This window comes from Symphalangus syndactylus, chromosome 2, assembly GCF_028878055.3.
Source record: "Symphalangus syndactylus isolate Jambi chromosome 2, NHGRI_mSymSyn1-v2.1_pri, whole genome shotgun sequence".
NCBI classification, from domain to species: domain Eukaryota; kingdom Metazoa; phylum Chordata; class Mammalia; order Primates; family Hylobatidae; genus Symphalangus; species Symphalangus syndactylus.
Window position 1 is genome coordinate 116,249,520 of NC_072424.2, and position 19,769 is coordinate 116,269,288.

The 19,769-nt window shown below is 41.3% G+C and overlaps 1 protein-coding gene across 6 annotated transcripts in view; it reads right to left on the reverse strand.

Moving 5' to 3' along the window:
- The window catches only part of NHSL1 (NHS like 1), a 148,767-nt gene that overhangs the window by 7,978 nt on the left and 121,020 nt on the right, over positions 1–19,769 (reverse strand). For 4 of the 6 annotated variants that reach the window (XM_063622618.1, XM_055265416.2, XM_055265378.2 and 1 more), the window contains 3 exons: positions 16,749–16,941; positions 11,768–11,899; positions 369–3,647 (listed from right to left, as the gene is read on the reverse strand). In XM_063622618.1, coding sequence (XP_063478688.1) covers positions 369–3,647; positions 11,768–11,899; positions 16,749–16,941 — 3,604 coding nt within the window. The remainder of the gene's footprint in view (positions 1–368; positions 3,648–11,767; positions 11,900–16,748; positions 16,942–19,769) is intronic. The other 2 variants (XM_055265374.2, XM_063622627.1) reach the window with 1 other exon arrangement.

Sequence of the window (19,769 nt, forward strand, 5' to 3'; positions counted from 1 at the left end):
CCAGAGCTCATTCTTTGTTAAAGTATAGAACGCCCATAGCATCTCTCTTAAATTTTGTGGCAACGTTTCTTTGCGCGGCTCTTTGGAAGGGAGTGTTGCCCATTGCTATTTAATACCCAGCCTGCTGCAGATCATCTCCACCCCCCTATTTTCTGCCATGCCTTTAGGTCTAGATTTTAAAAATAATAACAAAATGCAAAGTTGGTAACTTAATCTGTGTTTTAGAACAGAAGCCTACATACTGCTAGCTTTAACGTGAATCTGATCTACCTGGGTTCTTTCCACGTGTGAGCATTCATCAACTCTATCTGGTTCAGCTGCATATGGGCAGAGGGCACAGGAGAGAGAAGCCAGGAAGCCAGACTCACCTGCTCCGTCCTGTTGAGATAGGCAGCTCTCCCCATCGCCCCCAGTATCCGCACTGTTCTCGGCTGGCTCCTCCGGCTTGGGGGCTGGTGAGACATCAGGCTGAACCATGGGGACATTGGCTTCCACTCTGCCGGGAGACATGGATCCTGCAGCTCCTCCCTCAAGAACCGAGGTGCCAGGGTGCGTGGCATGAGAGCCAGCTTGGGCTGCAGAACTCTCTTTTGCCTCCCTGCTGTGCACAGAGCCCTCCTCTCCCCTCGTGGGGCTGGGCACAGATCGGAGGGCTTCGCTCACGTTCTCTGCGGGCTCCACTGCAAAATCTTTGTGCGGAGGTGGCACCACCAGGAACAGTTTGGGCTTCTTGGAAGTGGGGGGTGGCTTCCTGCTGGGTGAAGAGTCTGGGAGTGGGGTGGTGTTGGGGCTGGGCCGAGCCTCTGCCTCGCCAGCGCTTGGAGCTCCAGGGCTGCGGCTCACAGGGCCACCGCGCTCGGCCGCACTGCCATGGTCACCCTGACTCGAGCTCTTGGCAGGCTTCGGAAGCGAGCTTGTCACAGAGGCAGGCTGGCTTTCACTCTCCATTTCATTTGTGCTATTTCGGGATTTCAGGAAAGCAGATGGCTTTAAGTGGTACTGTGGAGCAACTGGAGTTCGTTGTTCCTGAGCTGTTCGTTCAGACAACTGTGCTGCCTCAGCGCCTGAGTTCTTTCTCACGGGCCTCAACTGCACCATCTGCAATGCTTCCGTGGTTATCAGGGGCATGGGGGGCCTGCTGGTCTCCTCCTTGGTAGAAGGCGGCCTCAAGGATCCCCGGGAGGATTCTGGCTGGCCAGAATTTGTGAAAGGCGGCCTGGTGTCTTTCATGAATTTGGGGTCAAGAGGTGGGGCGGGTGGGGGTACCGAGGAAGGTAAGAGAGGTGGGGGCAATGGCAAGGACACAGGTGAATCTGGAAGAATGGGGCTCAGTGCAGGGCGGGGAGGAGAAAGGCACCAATCAGGTGGGGAGCAGAAAGGAATGAGAGCTTCTGGCGGCGGAGGGGGGAACACAGGAGAGTGAGGCAGAGGAGAGCCCTGGAAGCAATCTGCTACAGGAGGTGGGGGAGGAAGAGACCTGTCTGCAGGACAAAGGGATGGAGGAGAGGGAACAGGAGGAGGAGGAGCCAGGGGAGAGCCCACGGCTGGATCCAGCTTCTTCATAGAGCCACTTCCTTCAGTAGAAGTATTAGAGGAAAGAGAAGTGGACGATGAGGAAATGGATACTGAAGATATCAGAGAGGACTTCCTTTCTGGTACCTTGGGCTTGGGCTTCCCCTTCCCATTTGCTGGTGACATTGATTTTAAAAACACAGGCACAGGGGTGAGTGCTGTGGGTGTATTCGACTGGCTGGAATACCCACTGGATGGAGAAATGACTCTGTGTGACTTCTCTGGTGACATGATCTTTGGTTTGACTGAACCACTGGGCACTTGGGGCATTGTGGCTCTGGACCCTTCTTGGACATGGTGGACTGGCCCATTCCCAGTGGGCACCCCACTGCTGGTTGAACAGCCCCCTGCTGGGTTCCCCGGATCTTCCTGCATGCCCGTGTAGTCAATGTAATAACCCCAGGGGTCCGTGTACTCTGACTTGACGCTGCTTGTGTCACTCTGCGATGGCGTGGCCCCACACAGGGAGTAGACATTGGGGGTGGTGGCGGAAGTCATGCTGCTGCCAGCGCTAACCGTGCTCTGGCTCCGGGAGCGGGGCAGCCAGGGCTCTTCCAAGTCACTGCAGGGGCTCTGGGAGGGCGAGCTGCCACCCCTGCCTGGGAGGCTCAGCTGCAGTGAGTGCTGGAGTGTGGCGATCAGGCTCTCGTTGAGCACCTGCCCATTAGACTGGCTGCTCTTCCTGGGAATCCTGCGGAGGGAGTCTGTCCGGGAGGGTGGCAGGGGAGGCTTCTTTGCTTTCTTCAAAGAGATGTTTCTTGATAGGGATTTATCCTGGTAATTGGACCGGTCCCCTTGGTTTTTCTGAGCTCTTCCATCAAAAACATTGACCACACTGTGCCTGGGGTTCCCAAAGCCATCGCTGCTATTGCACAGATTCCCAGATCCATGTCCAGAGTCAGTGTGCACAGATGCGCAGTAGCCATCGTGGTCCTCAGAATACAGCGACCCAGCATCCTCTTTGTTGGATGTTTGGTCCAAACTGCAGCTGCTCATGTTACTTGTGGGAGTGGAGTAGCCAGGAGTTGCTAAATGCGGCTTCAGGGGGGATACCCTTCCATTACCTGAGGACTTGTATTCCCAGGGCTCCGAGCTGCTGTGCCCTCCGCCCCCTGAATAACTAGATTCACTCTTGCCATCCACATCTTGGGGGTGGGCTGGGAAGGCCAGGTTGTTTCTACAATTATACGGCATGGCTTGAGACCCATTCTCCCTATTTGCTGGAGCATTTAGAGAGACTGCTGAGTCACACAGGGATAACAGTGTGGGTTCACCAGAGGAATGAGGGTCTAAAGCCTGTGAAAGAATGGTGGTGTGGCCCTCATTCCAGTGGTGACCGGCAGACTGATGATCATCTTTCACAGCATGCCTGGAAATAAGGTGGTCTCTGGATTTTATCCTTGCATGTGATGAGCCAGAACTTTTACTTTCCCGCTGCCCTGCACTCTGAGCAGTGGGAATAGCGATGACCTCGGAAGAGGAAGACAGTGTGGCATTTGGGATGATGCTGGTGGAGTAGGTTGCGTGAGGAGAAACCACACACGCTGGGCTCATTACATTTTCACTCTCGAAGTGTCTCGGCTCCTGGGATTTGGGTCTCAAAAGTGTTCCAGTCCCTGAGGCACCTCCTAAATGGCCTAAGTTTTCATCTGCTTGTGGGTGACCTCTCTGGTAGAGGAAAGTGCCATTCGTGTCTCCTGCAGGGCCGAGGGCACCCAGCCTCGACTCAAGAGACTGAATGTTTGCCCTTGCTCCAGAACGCGGAAGACTATGGAAGCCAGCATCACTGTTGAGGCGGGAAGGGAATACAATCCCCGCAGAATCGCTCAGCACAGACATGTTGCCAGAGGAACCTGAGAAGTGGCCCATCTGGGCAGCAATGCCTTGCCCCTTCTGGGCCCTGATTCTCCTCATGGAAGGTGGTACGACCTTCACATCCTCCGTCTGACAGCTGGAGTCCCTGGTTTCTGAGCGCTGCCCAGCAGACCGATAGCTATCGAACCTTCCTAGTGTAGAGTAGTGATCAGGGGTGTACACTGAGTGGCCATCAACATCATCTTGGCCAGTGCCTGATGCTGGAGATAAAGCAGAAAGAGGCTTGTTACCTGAAAATAAAATCCATCAAGTGTACCCTCACCCCTCTCTGACAGAATTTTAAAAAAATTTTTCTATTTGATTTAATTTCCTTTCTCCTGTAGGTATCTAAGTACATTTAAAAAGATACTGATAGCTCTAAAACAAAAATTATTGTCATGAATGTCAGGTACTTCTCTTAACTTGTGCCTCCAATCCTCCTATGGCTTGAGTGCTGCGTATGGAATTCTCAGGGTATCCCTTCAAGATCAAGGCTGCTGAGGGCTTGGAGGAGGATTTACTTTGAAATAATCACCTTTCAGTAAAGTCTTCAAGGTAGCCTTTCGCCCACTGGGTGACTGTGCAGACCATCTATCAAGCAGTGACACATTTTTCCCAAAGGCAGATGAATGTAGTAATTGAACAATAGGGCCACAGAGATACCATATTTGAGGGGTACCGGTATAAAACAGTGTTAATTACATTAATTCTTTATGTCAGAAGGAAATTCTAAGGCAAAGAAAATTGATTTACAGGCCCATCTGTGTTCCAAACATTTCATTATCCATCTGAAGCCATTATCTGTCTGTTGGTGACATTCAAAATTCAACAGCAATCTGTTGTGTTCTAGTCGGGGAAACCAGCAGGAACTGATCCAGTGAACATTTCCTCAAATTAGGATGATTTATTCGTTGGAGTTTTACAACCAAACAGAGAATAGTATGTTAAGAAAAAAAAAAAAAAAGACAGAAAGAAAGAAACACAAGGAAGGGCCAACAGAGAGGGACGTGGACGAGGTAAACCTTAAGTGTAAACAGTTAGATTTCAAGCTACCAAGGAAAGAACAGAGCTTATGAGAAAAAAAAAAATCACAAAGACAAGAACCTACCCAAAGTGTACTGAGAAAAAAAAAAGTCAATCCTTAAGACAAATCGAATCTCTAAAAATAGTAGTAAAACTGTAGTTCTCCCTGTTATCTCCATCCAACAAGGACCCAAAAGTATCTATCTCAACACGGGCTTTGCTGAGCAACGCGAGTCAAGCACACCTCTCTGTGTCAGTGGACACCTGGATGTGACCCTAGGACTGATGGGGTTCCTGAGGCTTCCCTCTCCCAACACATAATCTAACCAGGGCATGGACTGGATATAGAATGCCTTTTGCTCACTCAGATAGCAGAGGGTAGTACTGAAATGGCAGCAATGTGCTTGTATCAACCTCAAAGGAGATGGCACCCTGGAAGGAAGGATCCTGGCATAAAGCCTTCTCCTTCACTGTGATGATGGAGAGGAATTTTTATGCTTGTATTTTTAGCAAAGATGATCTATTTCCTCTCTCTACCCTCTTTCAAAAAGTACTCACTCGCTGAAGACAGATAGACAGACAGACAGACACACACACACACGAGGCTGTCCCACCCAGAGAGGGAAATGGGCAAAAGGGCAGGACAGAAAAAAAACCCACTTTGAGGAGGTGCAAAATTTTGCCATTTAGTAATTTAGAAGATGGGAAGTTGACTGGTATCGGTGTATCAGTGTATACGAGTTCAATTCCAAACACTCAAAATACCTCATTCCATTCAACAGTAAGTTTTGAGTGTTTGGAATTGAACTCATATAAACAAATACATGTTTTTCTTTCAAAATTGTACTAGTTTTTGCATGGAGTTAGTGGTAGATTTTTAACTGTCTTTAAGTAGCATAAACAAAATCCTGATACTTTTGGGTAGCAATTTTAAATGTGAAACCATTCTAGGCATGTAAAAAAAATAGAAATACAGCTATTTTATCACCCTCTACAGCTAAGTATAACTTTCTTATTAAAACAAAAACATTTCCTAAAGACCTTAAAAAGCATATGAAAAAACTAATGTATCTTATCACAAGGACCACCAAAATTCTATTCCCAAAACAGACCCTCCAATATTTTCACAGTATAAAAAGTTTCAGAATATGATAGGAAACAGATGAATGCTATACATGCATACATCGTTTTACTGTGCTTAGCTTTATTGTGCATTGCAGATAACTGTGTGTTTTTTTATTTTTATTTTTTTACAAGTCGAAGGTTTGTGGCAACCCTGTGTTGAGCAAGTCTATTGATGCCATTTTTCTAACGTGCTTCCTGTGTGTCTCTGTGTCACGTTTTGGTAATTCTTGCAATATTTCAAACTTTTTCATTATTATTAGATCTGTTATGGTGATCTGTGACCAGTGATCTTTGATATTACTATTGTAATTGTTTTGGGGTGCCACAAATCACACCCACATAAGACAGCAAATGTAATTGATATATGTTGTGTGTGTTCTGACTGCTCCACTGACCAGCTGTTTCCCAGTTTCTCTCCCTCTTCTTGGGCTTCTCTATTCCCTGAGATACAACAATAATGAAATTAGGTCAATTAATAACCCTACAATAGCCTCTGAGGGTTCAAGTGAAAGGAAGAGTTGCATGTCTCTCACTTTAAATCAAAAGTTAGAAATGATTAAGCTTAGTGAGGCAGGCATGTCAAAAGCTAAGACAGGCCAAAAGCTAGGCCTCTCGTGCCAAATAGTTAACGGAGCTGTGACTGCAAAGGAAAAGTGCTTGAAGGAAATGAAGAGTACTACTCCAGCACATACACAAATAAAAACACAGCTCTATTGCTGATATGGAGAAAGTCTTAATGGTTTGGACAGAAAATCAAACCAGCCACAACATTCCCCTTAAGCCAAAGCCTAATCCAGAGCAAGGCCCTAACTCTCTTCAATTCTGTGAAAGCTGAGAGAGGTGAGGAAGCTATAGAAGAAGAGCTGGAAGCTAGCAGAGGTTGTTTCATGAGGTTGAAGGAAAGGAGCCATTTCTATAACATAAAAGTGAAGCAGCAAATGCTGATGGAAAAGCTGCAGAAATTTATCTAGAGAATCTAGGTAGGTTAATTGATGAACGTGGTTATACTCGACAACAGGTTTTCAATGTAGATGAAACGACTTTCTAATGGAAGATGGCATCTAGGACTTTCAAAGCTACAAGAGGAGGAGTCGATGCCTGTCTTCAAAGCTTCAAAGCACAAACTGACTCTTGTTACAGCCAAAGTAGCTGGTGACTTTAAGTTGAAGCCAATGCTCTTTTACCATTCTGAAAATCCTAGAGTCCTTAAGAATTATGCTAAATAGAGTCTACCTGTGCTCTGTAAATGGAACAACAAAGCCTGGATGACAGCATGTCAGCTTACAGCATGATTTACTGAATACTTTGAAGTCCACAGTTGAGATCTACTGCTCAGAAAAAAAAAAAGATTTATTTCATTTACAATGCACCTAGGCCGGGGGGCAGTGGCTCACGCCTCTAATCCCAGCACTTTGGGAGGCCAAGGCAGGCAGATCACCTGAGGTCAGGAGTTGGAGACCAGCCTGAATAACATAAAGAAACCCTGTCTCTACTAAAAATACAAAAAAATTAGTCAGGCGTGGTGGCGCATGTCTGTAATCCCAGCTGCTTGGGAGGCTGAGGCAGGAGAATCGCTTGAACCCAGGAGGCGGAGGTTGCAGTGAGCTAAGATCGCACCATTGCACTCCAGCCTGGGCAACAAGAGTGAAACTCTGTCTCAAAAAAAACCAAACATACACACACACACACACAGACACACACACACACACACACACACAAAATACAATGCACCTAATCACCCCAGAGCTCTGATGAAGATGTACAAAGACATAAATGTTTTCATGCCTGTTAACACAACATTCATTCTGCAGCCCATGGCTTAAAGAGTAATTTTGACTTTCAAGTCTTAATTTTGTAATGCATTTTGTAAGGCCAAAGCTGCCACAGATAGTGATTCCTCTGATAGATCTGAGCAAAGTTGGAAACCTGAAAAGGATTCACTACTCTAGCACAGTAAGAACAATTTTAATTCATGGGAGAAGGTCAAAATATCAACATTAGTAAGAGTCTGGAAGAAATTGATTCCAGCTCTCGTAGATAACTTTGAGAGGATCAAGAATGAAGTGAAGGAAGTGACTCCAGATGTGGTAGAAACAGCAAGGAACTAGAGCTAGAAGTGGAGCCTGAAGATGTGGCTGAATTGCTGCAATCTCATGATCAAACTTAAACAAGGAGGCATTGCTTCTTACAGATATGCAATGAAAATGCTTTCTTGAGATGGACTCTACTAGTGAAGATGCTGTGAACATCGTTAAAATGACAACAAAGGATTCAGAATATTATATGAACTTAGTTGATAAAGCAGCAGCAGGTTTTGAGAGATTGACTCAAATTTTGAAAGTAGTTCTACTGTCGGTAAAATGCTAGTAAACAGTATTACGTGCTACAGAGAAATCTTTCAAGAAAGGAAGGATCTGTCAGCAAATGTCACTGTTGTCTTATTTTAGGAAACTGCCACAGTCATTTCTACCTTCAGCAACCACCACCCTGATCAGTCAGCAGCCATCAACGAGGCAAGACCCGTTACCAGCACAAAGATTGCGACTGTCTGTAGGCTCAGGGGATCCTTAGTATTTTTTAGCAATCAGGTATTTCTACACTGTACATTTTTTTAACATAATGCTATTGCATACTTAGTAGACCACAGCACAGTGTAAACATAACTTTTACAGGTACTGGAAAACCAAAAAATTCGTGTGACTTGCTGTATTGCAACATTCACTTTATTGTAGTGGTCTGGAACTATAGCTGCAGTAACCCTGAGGTATGTCTTTACAGGTTAAAGGACAGAACAAACTACAAAAAGACAACTACAAACAAGTGTAGACCACTTAGGTGCTGCTCAAACTTGATGGAATTTATCTGATTTTAAGACATAATGTACAGAAATAATTATTTATACTTTTTCTTTTATTAATAATATTTTGAATTTCTAAAAAATAATGTAATTAAGGATGCTGAGTATTTACCAGTTAGTTTATTTAAGGTTTAGGCTATGAGTTTTTAAAAAGTCTTGTCAAGTAGATAGTTTCTTAGTATAAACTACCAAAAATTATTCATAAAGGGATTCCTTTAGATGAGGCCTTTTCTGCTTAGAGAATATGTATGGGGATAAGTTCACTAGCCAAGTGTAATAAATATATCAACAAAATAATCCTCTCTGATTCTAAAAGATGAAACCTAATAATGTGATGTTCAGATACATTTCTGACAGATTTAAGATAAAAGAAAAAATTCAAAATGTCCAATTCACTGAAACGAAAGGCAACAAATTTTAGTTTATCAGATAAGTTTTGGAAGTAAGCATTAATATCATACCTTGATTTTAAAGTGTTATATACTGGCTAGTCTCCAGAGTCTATTATTTATGGATTTTGAAATAAAAACTGCATATAATTAAGCATAATATACCTTTCTAATTCATGGAAGTACCTCTCTATGGTTAGATTTTTTAAAAAATCCAAAGCCCCTGGCAACTTGGGCAATGTCTTTTGGACAGGGTGCATCTCTCCTAGTGAATGCCATTCCTTTGGGCCATCATTTTCTTTTTTGTCTAATTTGTTTGTTATACTTCCCCTGTATGTCTTATATCTAGAAGAAGATTAATTTTAAAGAAAATATAAAGTGTCTATTTTTGATCATCATTACCTAGATATATTACTTTGGTAGTTTGAGACTTCCAAACCAGAGTCCTTATAAGTGTAAAATACTGGGGAAAAAGGCAAGATCAACCAGAAGTCCTGAAAGGACAGAACAAATAAATATGTAATCCAATATTTTTGCCAAATAAAATTGTATATAAATGTTAACTCCTCATTCTATCCAGTAATCCTCCAAACTAGCCTATCTACAAAACTAGAGTCCTTGTCTAATTATCTTTTTTTTAAAAAAACTAGCTCTTAGATACAGTTGTCTCGTTGACCTCCAGTTCTAATCCAGGTCATGTCATCGACCGCAATGATATTGACTGTCTCGTGTCTGGCAACTGTCACAACCCAGATGATGTGGGGAAAGCTATTTTCTTCCCTCCAGCATTAGTGGCAGTTTCATGTCACATGTAAAAGAAATGAACGTGGATTCCAGAGATTTTAATCACTGATTTAAAAAATACTAAAATTACAAAAGATACGATTTATCTAGCTGGCCAGAACATTCTAGTAAGATCAAAGAAACAACTGAGTTATTGCCTTCCATACCTGGTTGGTTCAGTAATAAAAGTGACAAAAATTTGTAACTCTCATTCTAGATGTCATATTACGTATGCATATAGACAATGCATATGGAATACTTATGTGTATGTGCATCTTTATTTGGGCCACACTATCCTTCTGATCTTACAAAGGGCCTAAATGCCTGTCTTTAAAGTCACTCCTGGAAGGCACATCTCCTAAAAAGACCAGTTAAAGTATAAATGTTGCTGGAGTGCTTTAGGAAATTACTCCATTAACTATCTACTGAACATATGAGTACAGATTAGTTTCCAAATTAGTTAGCTGTCACTTCAAGAATGGAAAAAAGAGTCTGAAAGAATAAGGCATAAACTGAGAGGAGAGAGAGAAAGCACACATTTCCTTAAGGTAGGTTGAGGGAAGGTGCCTGGAGACCTGAGGTAGCCACAGAGGAACCAGGCCACTAATAGCAGCAGCATGTGGGGCACGAACCAAAGACAGACTTCACAATCCCACAGGAGCAGCTGCAGTCTTGCCTTTGTTTGTAATAAACCAATCCATGATAGAACAGGGCGAACACCTGTATACCATCTGGGTCACTGTGGCTGCCTGCAGCAAAGGCAGAGCATTGCTATTCTCATCTGACTGTTGCTACAGCATAGAAGGCAGAGCATATATACTATACAAGTGGATGGCAGTAAAGGAGAAAATGCCAGCTAAAGATAAGCGAGTCTGTGCTCTCTGATACAAGGCATTCAATCAGGGATGTTTGGGAAAACATATAGAGAAGCACAATGTCTGTAGCACCCAGAAGCTGACATACAACCTCAAGGTGCTATCACAGATAGATCACTATTGCTGGTTAAACTCATTTTGACTAAAAGACTAACTGCAAACTTTAGAAATAATGAGTCCGAGTTTCTAGAGTGTAACTTTTGAGAGTAAATAAAAATATCGAGTGAAAGTAACTATTAGGAAATAAGTCCATAGGTTGGCCAAAGAGGAAAGGACACATTTCAAGACAGGTAATATTAAGTTTCCTATAATAACGACCACAGTAGCTATTATGTTTATGGTAGTACCAGGTACTAACCAAGTACCAAGGGCCTCACATGCACAAATTGTCCTCAATCAACCCTAAGAGGTAGGTTCTAGTAACATCACCAAGCCTGTTTGTTAAATGAGGAAATAGACTCAGAGAGATAAGTTAACTGAGGTCACCCGGAGAGCAAGTGGCAGATTTAGGGTTCAACCAAGCGGGCTGGCACTGGAGTCCTTAGTCCTAACCCAGGAGCTATGCTATGGTACCTCTGCAGACATTCTGGTATTATGGGCCCTATTAGAGGAAGTTGATCTAGAAAGAGGAAAATGAAAGGATTATCCAAAACGTTTATAAAGATAACCAGAAACAAAATGAGTAAGTAATTAAACAACCCTCTTCACCAGCCAAACACAGGTTGAACATAAAGAATTAAGAATAAAGAAGCTATGAAATTGTTTCACTGAAAGTAATAAAGGCACCATCCAACATAAATTACTATTTTCTATCTTATCGACATTTACCAATAATCCGACTGTTGTTTCTGATGACAAAATGCCACCAGTAGTGTCATTATAGTTACAGTGAAAGTCCATATTCGTAATTTGACATCCTAGAATGACTTTTCTGTTTCATGAAAACTTAAGATCTAAATGACAAGTAAATTTAATTGTGGGAATAACCAACGTTCCATGTCACATAGCGATGATGAGGTAACTATGAATTTCTATCATCCCAGTTAATCGTTTTCATGTAAGCTCTTCCCTCTCCTTGTACCTTGTACCTTCTCCCCAAAATGCAATCATCTCTCTCCATGGGATGTTAAGATTTGCACCTAATGCCTCATTCAGGAAGGAAGCTGGCCCATTGGGGCACCAAAACGGCTATCAGAATGTATTGATTTTATAAGCACCACGAATGAGGTTAGCGCAGTAAGGCCGAGCAGCAGTGAGGGGCAACAGAATACAGTTCTGATGAGCCATACCTAGCTCCTTCTGTATGTTGTCAGGGACTCCTGTAATAGTCTTTCTCCTTTTGACTTTCTTCGGTCGTCTTACCAGAGTGTCTGTGTAAATTAGAGACCGCCGAAGGCTGGCCTGGCGATCGAAATTCTCCCCTAATGTAGAGTAGTAGAACAAGCAAAGCAATGTTATTTTCAAGCAAGCTGACACCATGCACTTTCTTCCAGAAGCTTGTTGTAAAATGATAAGAAGGTATTAATAATGTTAGCTAGTCATATGATGATGAATGCTGAAGGGCAAAAAAGGAAGGAAAGCACATTATCACAGTAAGGCTGTTTTCCAAGTTCTGCCTTCCAAAGGAAGCACCTTGATCTCATTTTCAAATGAGCTGGAGTAGCAAATGCAAATTTAATAACACACTGGAAGAGTCACTCTGTGTTATTTAACAAAACAAAATTTTGGAAGTGTTTCATATACATCCTCTGGTCACCAAAACCACTCTACATTAGCGTGTAGGTGGTGATGGTAATGAGTATGTTTCATTCATCCGGTCATCTTGCAGAGATCAACATTAATTTCTTGCTTCGTGTGATGAAATAAGTAACTTAATAAAGATTTCTTGAATGAAAAGCTTTTTCTTCAATCAAGGAGGCTGACAATTTGGATAGACTGTGGTAATTGTTGTGGTGTGACATACGACCATAGTGAAAAATGAAACGCCTTATAATGATAAAGTACTTTTACCACAATGAGACCCAGTAGCACTGCTGTTGTTAAAGATGAATTGCTTCTATTTCATAATTACTTTTTAAAGTTGATCTTAATTCAGACATTTCAGGTGATTTTGCAATCAAACCTGGAATGCCACATCATGGGACTTCTTTTTTTCCTTCTAGAGTGTAGGTGTGTTTGATTAACACATCATGAGAAACCATAAAATAATAAAGTATGTAACAACATCTGTTATTGATTGATCTGTTTTAAATTACCTGCCAGTTTAAAGTCTTACAGCACCGACCTTTTTGAATGGTTATTTTCCTCAAAAAGTTATTTTCAAATATACATATACATATACACATACACATTACAAACTTCTATCATTTTATGCATAAAAGTATAAAACATTCACTTTTAGCATTATTGACACACATTCAAGGTAGGTATGTTGTGGACAATGTAACTTCTAATTTGGTAAGAAAAAATTGGGAACCTTATCTAATCAAAACAGAGAATAAAACATCTGAATGATCAAAACACATTTCCCCTACTGAGGAACAAACTTAAATAAATGCTTGCAAGCTTACAAATGCTTACAACCTTGTCGCTAATGGAGAAAAATAGAAATGACTGAGAGAAGACCCTTGAATACCAGAAGGTGCCAATGCTGTGAAAAACTGGGTCACTAAGTGCAATGGCATAAATGGCGCATGTGAGGGGCAAGTCACAACTGCAGTGCTTCATTAGTTCCCTGCAGCAGAAGAAAAAACTTCCCTGTATCAAGACATTAAGAACAGACAAAACATTAATAGAAAGTTACGCTTAGGCCAGTGTGGTGGCTCATACCTATAATCCCAGCACGTTGGAGAGCTGAGGTGGGTGGATCACTTGAACTCCGGGGTTCAAGACCAGCCTAAGCAACATGGTAAAATCCTGTCTCTACCAAAAATACAAAAAAGTATCTGGGTGTGGTGGCATGCGCCCGTAGTCCCACCTACTCAGGAGGCTGAGGTGAGAGGATCGCTTGAGCCTGGGAGGCGGAGGTTGCAGTGAGCCGAGATTGTGCCACTGCACGCCAGCATGGGCGACAGAGTGAGACCTCCATATCAAAAAATAAAATAAAATTGCATTTAGTCTCCAGTTTTGCTTCCTAGACAAAAGATAAAATCACCCAAGCTCCCAGAAAATTAAGAAACAAACCATTTGAGGATGAACACCTAAGACACACGTCATTGAAGGCACCAAATGCTTGATCTTGCATCATGACCTAAAAAAAGTCTGTCTCTTCTACTGGATTATACATTTTTTGAGGGTACAGACTGTGATGCATGTACTTTAGCATCCCTTATGGCACTCAGCTAATGCCTGGCACAAAGCAGTTATTCAATAAATATCTGTTGAATTTAATCACTGCCTTTAATTGAAAAATGGCATTCATCAGTCATGGTTACTATTTAGAAATAAACTTGAAAGTCTGTGGGTATACTCTGACTCTGGAGGCTGCCCAATTCATGAATTGTTCATTGCTCAATTAAACTCTTTTAAATTAAAAAAATAAATAAATAAACTTGGATAGCTCAAACACCAGTACAAAGCCAGTTTGTAAAAATTACTTAAGTATGTTTATCCTCTACACTTTTCTTCCAGGTGGAAGAGTTGTTGTCCCACATAGCAGATGATAGAACACATTTATATGTACATATTAACTTAAGTATTTTTTCCTCAAGTTTTAGAACATGCCGAGTGCCCACAAGACTATAACTAAAGGGATTAAATCAATTTTCAAGCCAGCAGCTCATGGTGCTAACATTCTACCTCTATGCGTGGTGGGCTGCACTCTGGATTTGAAATTGCCATTTTTTTTTTTTTTCCTGCTGAGCCTTACTAGGAAAATCAAACTAGAGGCTCAATGCTCATCCCAACTAATGAGCACATGACAGTTCCCTAGAGGAATTTTCTTTTTTTAATCTCAAATATCTTCTAGGACTTTAGAAATATATAATTTAAAGAGCAGGAAGCTGTATAACCTATGTCAGTTCAACCACTAAAAGTGAAAATTTTAAACTTATTGCTTCTTTATGACAGATTAGAAAAACTAATTCTTTAAGAAATATGTGTGTATATGTAAACACACAGATGTAGAAAATGGATCAATAAATATGTGATTAGGTATTATATTTACTTTTGGTATTTCTGCAAAATGTTAATCACTCGATTAAAAGTAAATTACATTTTGACATAACTCATATTGCTCTTTCTTTATTTTCATTCACCTTTCCTGAGTAGCATTTTAAAGGCCTCTCTTTAAACTCTAATTCATCTCTACTTAGTCATCAGATAGGATAGAATTAAAGCTCAGAGACACTGTCTTCTGTTGTGACAGTGTAATTCATTGCAAATGATTCTTCATTCCTGAAACTCTAATTACTCTTTTAAATCTCTTAGTCTCAAGATAATGCATTTCACCTTAATTCCATTAAGGATTGTCATATTTTATTGCACAATCTTCTTATCTTATAATATTATTTCATAGGCACTTAATTACATATAATGTAATTACATTTCTGCTGCATTTAATCAATCAAATAATGTAATTCATTTTCTTATAGAAAATAAGCAGCCATGTATTTCATTGACCAGTAAACATTATACTTTGTTCTAAAACATAGTTATACTTTTAAAAATAATCTTTAAAAAATATGATCTAGGTAAATAAGAAACATATTCAGAAAGATCAATAACATTGTTTGCTGAGAAAATGGCTTAAAATGCCCTGCTATTCTCTTAAGATTTAAGTAAAATAAATGTGGAAAAATATATACTGAATTGAAAATAATTCATGCACTTATTTATTAAATTTCTGTGGAATTTAAAATGAGTTCTAAATGTAATTTCTAAATATCTGGTAAGGTTTTAAAAAAAAATATTCAGCGACTATGAAAATGCTATTAGCCCCTTACAAGCTCACCGATGCCATGGCAAAAAGCTTTCTAAAGCTTTCTAACAGCAGTAGCCTCAGAAGCACAGCAAGGATCCTATGGGTTTCCAGAGTAAATGTTCAGGAAAACTCATTCTTTTTGGTCACCTAGTTTTTTTGTTAGCTTCTGGCCTTAAGGGCCCTGCTTTGTATGAACTGATTATCAATGACCACTATTAGTCATCTATTTCCATCGAACATACAATTCAATTAATAGTTGAAGCTATTAACTCTTCACATGTCTATTTTGCACTTTGTGCCCTCCCCAAACCACTAACCCATGCTCCTTGTGGGCTACGGAGGTGATAAGGCAGGAAAATTTTGATTTTTTTTTTTTTTTTTTTTTTTTTGAGGTGAAGTTTTGCTCCTTTTTGCCCAGGCTGGAGTACAATGGTGCGATCTCTCGGCTCACTGCAACCTCTGCCTCCCGGGTTCAAGCAATTCTCCTGCCTCAGACTCCAGAGTAGCTGGGATTACAGGCACATGCCACCACGCCCTGCTAATTTTGTATTTTTAGTAGAGACAGGGTTTCACCATACTGGCCAGGCTGGTCTCGAACTCCTGACCTCAGGTGATCCGCCCGCCTCAGCCTCCCAAAGTGCTGGGATTACAGGTGTGAGCCACCATGCCCAGCCAATTTTGCTATCTTTTTAGCAGCTCTCCTAAGTTCGTGGAAGATCATCTTTGAATTTTATGTACCTTGTCACCTTAATTGTCACAAATGATTACAGGCTGAGTATAATATTCCATAAGAACTTGAATTTCAGGTTTGGCAATTAATATTTGTAGTCTAGCTTAATATAACATATTCTGAAAATTTCATATTCGGAAGAAATTTCGATTAAGTAATGTCTCCTTTTTTCTACTTTAGGAAATTTCTAGAAAATCTATCATTAGAAACATCACAAAATAATTACTTATTTACTTCTGTAAATATTACTTAACCCTTTAGAAGGGAAATATATACTTTTTCTTCATACCTAGGACCACATTTATAAGATGTTTCTATATAACCAAAGGCTTACTAAAAAGCAATTTAATTAAAAGAGACAATCTTAAGATGAACGGTTGGACCACTGAGTTCTTTGACACCAGTGTTTGGCGACACAGTCTTCGAACCCAACAAGAAGTAGACATTTTATATGCACACACATATGTAGTTTTAATATTCCTTTCATTAAATAAAGAGCATGAAGTTGGACCACAGCTATTTACCTTTGATGTAGCAATGAAATGCTAACAGCATATAACAAAAAGCTGTAGTCATTCTCCCAAGTACATTCTGAACCTGTCTGGCTAGCAAAGCGTACCAGTTATGTTAATAGGCACCACATCAGCCTGGACTGTTTGGGCTTGCTGTCGCATCTTCTCTTCTGGTGTTGGCAGTGGAAGCGACTTGGTCCAGTTCGTCTGAGTATTAAGGTCAGAGAAGTCACTTGAGGTTGGTGTTTTAGGTCTCCTGATGGAAAGAAATCTTTCTTCTTCTGATGAAGACAGAGAACACTGCAGAGAAAAAAGAAGCAGCAGCCACAGTGTATACAGAGCTGGCAGAAACCTTTTAAAATATATTTCTTATTTTTAAAAAAATTGGATTGGTTTAAAAGAAGCCAAAATAATTGATCGCTTTTAGGAAGAGAAGCAATGGTTTGCTCAGCCTCTTGAGTCTGACCTATAATATGCATGACTCACACAAGCCTTAGTCTGTAAACTGTGAGGACTGCAAAAGGTTCTGCTGACCCACAAAATCTTTGAAGTCCTTTCTGCTTTCCCTCTATCTACTGTGGTCGGAAAGCTCATGGAATGGCCAGCGTGGTGGCTCATGCCTGTAATCCCAGCACTTTGGGAGGCTGAGGGGGTGGATCACTTGAGTTCAGGAGTTCAAGACCAGCTGGCCAACATGGTGAAACCCCATCTCTACTAAAAATAAAAAATTTAGTCAGGCGTGGTGGTGGGCACCTGTAATCTCAGCTACTTGGAAGGCTGAGGCAGGAGGATTGCTTGAACCCGGGAGGCAGAGGTTGCAGTGAGCCAAGATCGTGCCACTGCACTCCAGCCTGAGCAAAAGAGTGAGACTCTGTCTCAAAAAAAATTTAAAAAAGAAAGCAAGCTCGTGGGTTTAGTTTAACATTAGAAGCCTAGAGAAAAACATCATGGCTGTGGCCATCAGTTTCCATTTTTATTAAAATTTAGTTTTGCTCAAAGTAATTTCTAGCCTCAATCTTATTTCCTTTAGGCTCTGACTTCAAGGGACATTTCAAAAATGATAGAGCTATTGTTGTTCAACTATTTGTGCTCTTCCGAAGCCACTTATATGGGAAAAAATCAGTGTGAAATTGTTAACTTACACGGCACTGACTAAAGCTCTGCTCTGAGCCATATCAGAATTCTACGAAAACATTTCTAGCAGTGTCTGTTTTGATACAGATTAACATTCCCACTGAAGAGCCCTTCTTCAATACCTTTCTTTCCCATAACACCTTAAAAAGTGTAAGCAAGAAAGTTGTGTTGGCAAGCATTTTTTTGATGGACTTCAACCTGGCTCCACAGCAGCTGGTTCTGTGACTAAGATGCTCCAAGAAGGCCAAATGAGTGCAGGGTGCTTAGGAACACAACAAAAAAGGGTAATCGACTTTCGTGGGGGAAATGACAGCTTATAATATAAAATAAAGTTACACATTTAAGTCCAAAGCATTTAAACTGAACTACCACTTATGAAAATAAAGCTTTTAGAAAGAACTTCACTGGAGAATAAAAAGTCAGTGAACCTTCCCAAAGGGAATACCTGTACAACCAGCACCCAGTTCAATACACCCCCTACCCCAACCACATACCCCCAAACGAGGGTAACTGCTATGCCAACTTCTAATACCACAGCTTTGTTTTGCCTATATTTGAACTTTCTGTAAAGGGAATCGCACCGTCTGTTCTCTTTTGTGACCTATTTATTTCATTTAACGTTATGTTTGTGAGGATTTATCTAAGTTTACAAGGCATGTTTTAACCTTTCTGGATTTAATGCAAGTCTCTAAGAGGACACAGATGAGAAATACAAAGAAATGCATTGGTTAGAAATTTTAGGCCAGGCGCGATGGCTCACGCCTGTAATCCCAGCACCCTGGGAGGCCGAGGCGGGCAGATCACCTGAGATCGGGAGTTTGATTTATAATACATATTCTCTACCCTTGAGATGCACACACACACACACACACACACACACTTAAAATTAATGTCACTGAAGAATTTCATGGCAGTTTGTATAAAGGCCACATGTCTGAGTTTGAATCTCAAGCTAGTAAATTAGAGGATTACTCCAATTTCCTGATACATACACATAAATATAATTTTTCAAGCAACCTTCAATTACCGTATAAAGCTTGAAGGCAATAAGAAGCAAATCCTAACCAGAAAGGTTTAAAAGAAAGCAAAGTAAAGCTTTCAGGCTACGGCTCTCTATGCCTATAGCAAGGGCTCCCTTTTCCACATGACTTCTGCTGTGGGGGCAGGATGAAGCACTGTCTACTGTTTGTAAGAATCTCAATGGTGCTCATCAGCCCCACTAACCTACTTTTCTTCTAGTTGACTGATAGTGTCAGAATCGATAACTCTCATAATGAAACAGCACTTCCCCGTAGGGACAATCGCCACGGATCACTCCAGTATGACAACTGACAAAGAGAGTCCATTTTGTAAAGTGCTCCTTTCTCTTACAAGAAAATTTCCCAGACAAGCAGGGCACAGATAAAGTTATATGCAAATGTGACTGTTAGGTCTCACAATCTACTAAATGACAGTAAAACACTAGCATGGATGACTTCCACAATGATGTGACTTTCATGCCTCCCAGTGTGTATAAACACGGCAGGGGCACAGAAAAACCTCCCTCATTTCAGTGGCAGAATACAACATGATTAGCCCGTTAAGATGGACGTAGTAATATCGGATTATTACAATGGCCTCTTAACTACCTCCATTTTTCTGCCCTTGTTGACCATCCTCCCCTGCTCCTCCTCTTCCAATAGTCTACTCTCAACACAGCAGGCAAAGGGATCCTTTTAGAAATGTAAGTCAGATCATGTTGCTCCTCTGTTCAAATCCTCCAAAGTCCTTACTATGACCTCCAAGACCCTACATGATCTACCAGCTGACCACTGTTATCTCCCTGACTGCATTTCCTACTGTTCTTTCCCATATTTATTCTACTCCAGCCACATCATCCCCCATGCTGTATCTTGTACCTTCCATGCACACTCCTGCCTCAGGGCCTTTGCACTTGCTGTTCCCACAGCCTGAAATGCTCTTCCCATAGACATCCACACAGGTAGCCCTTTCTT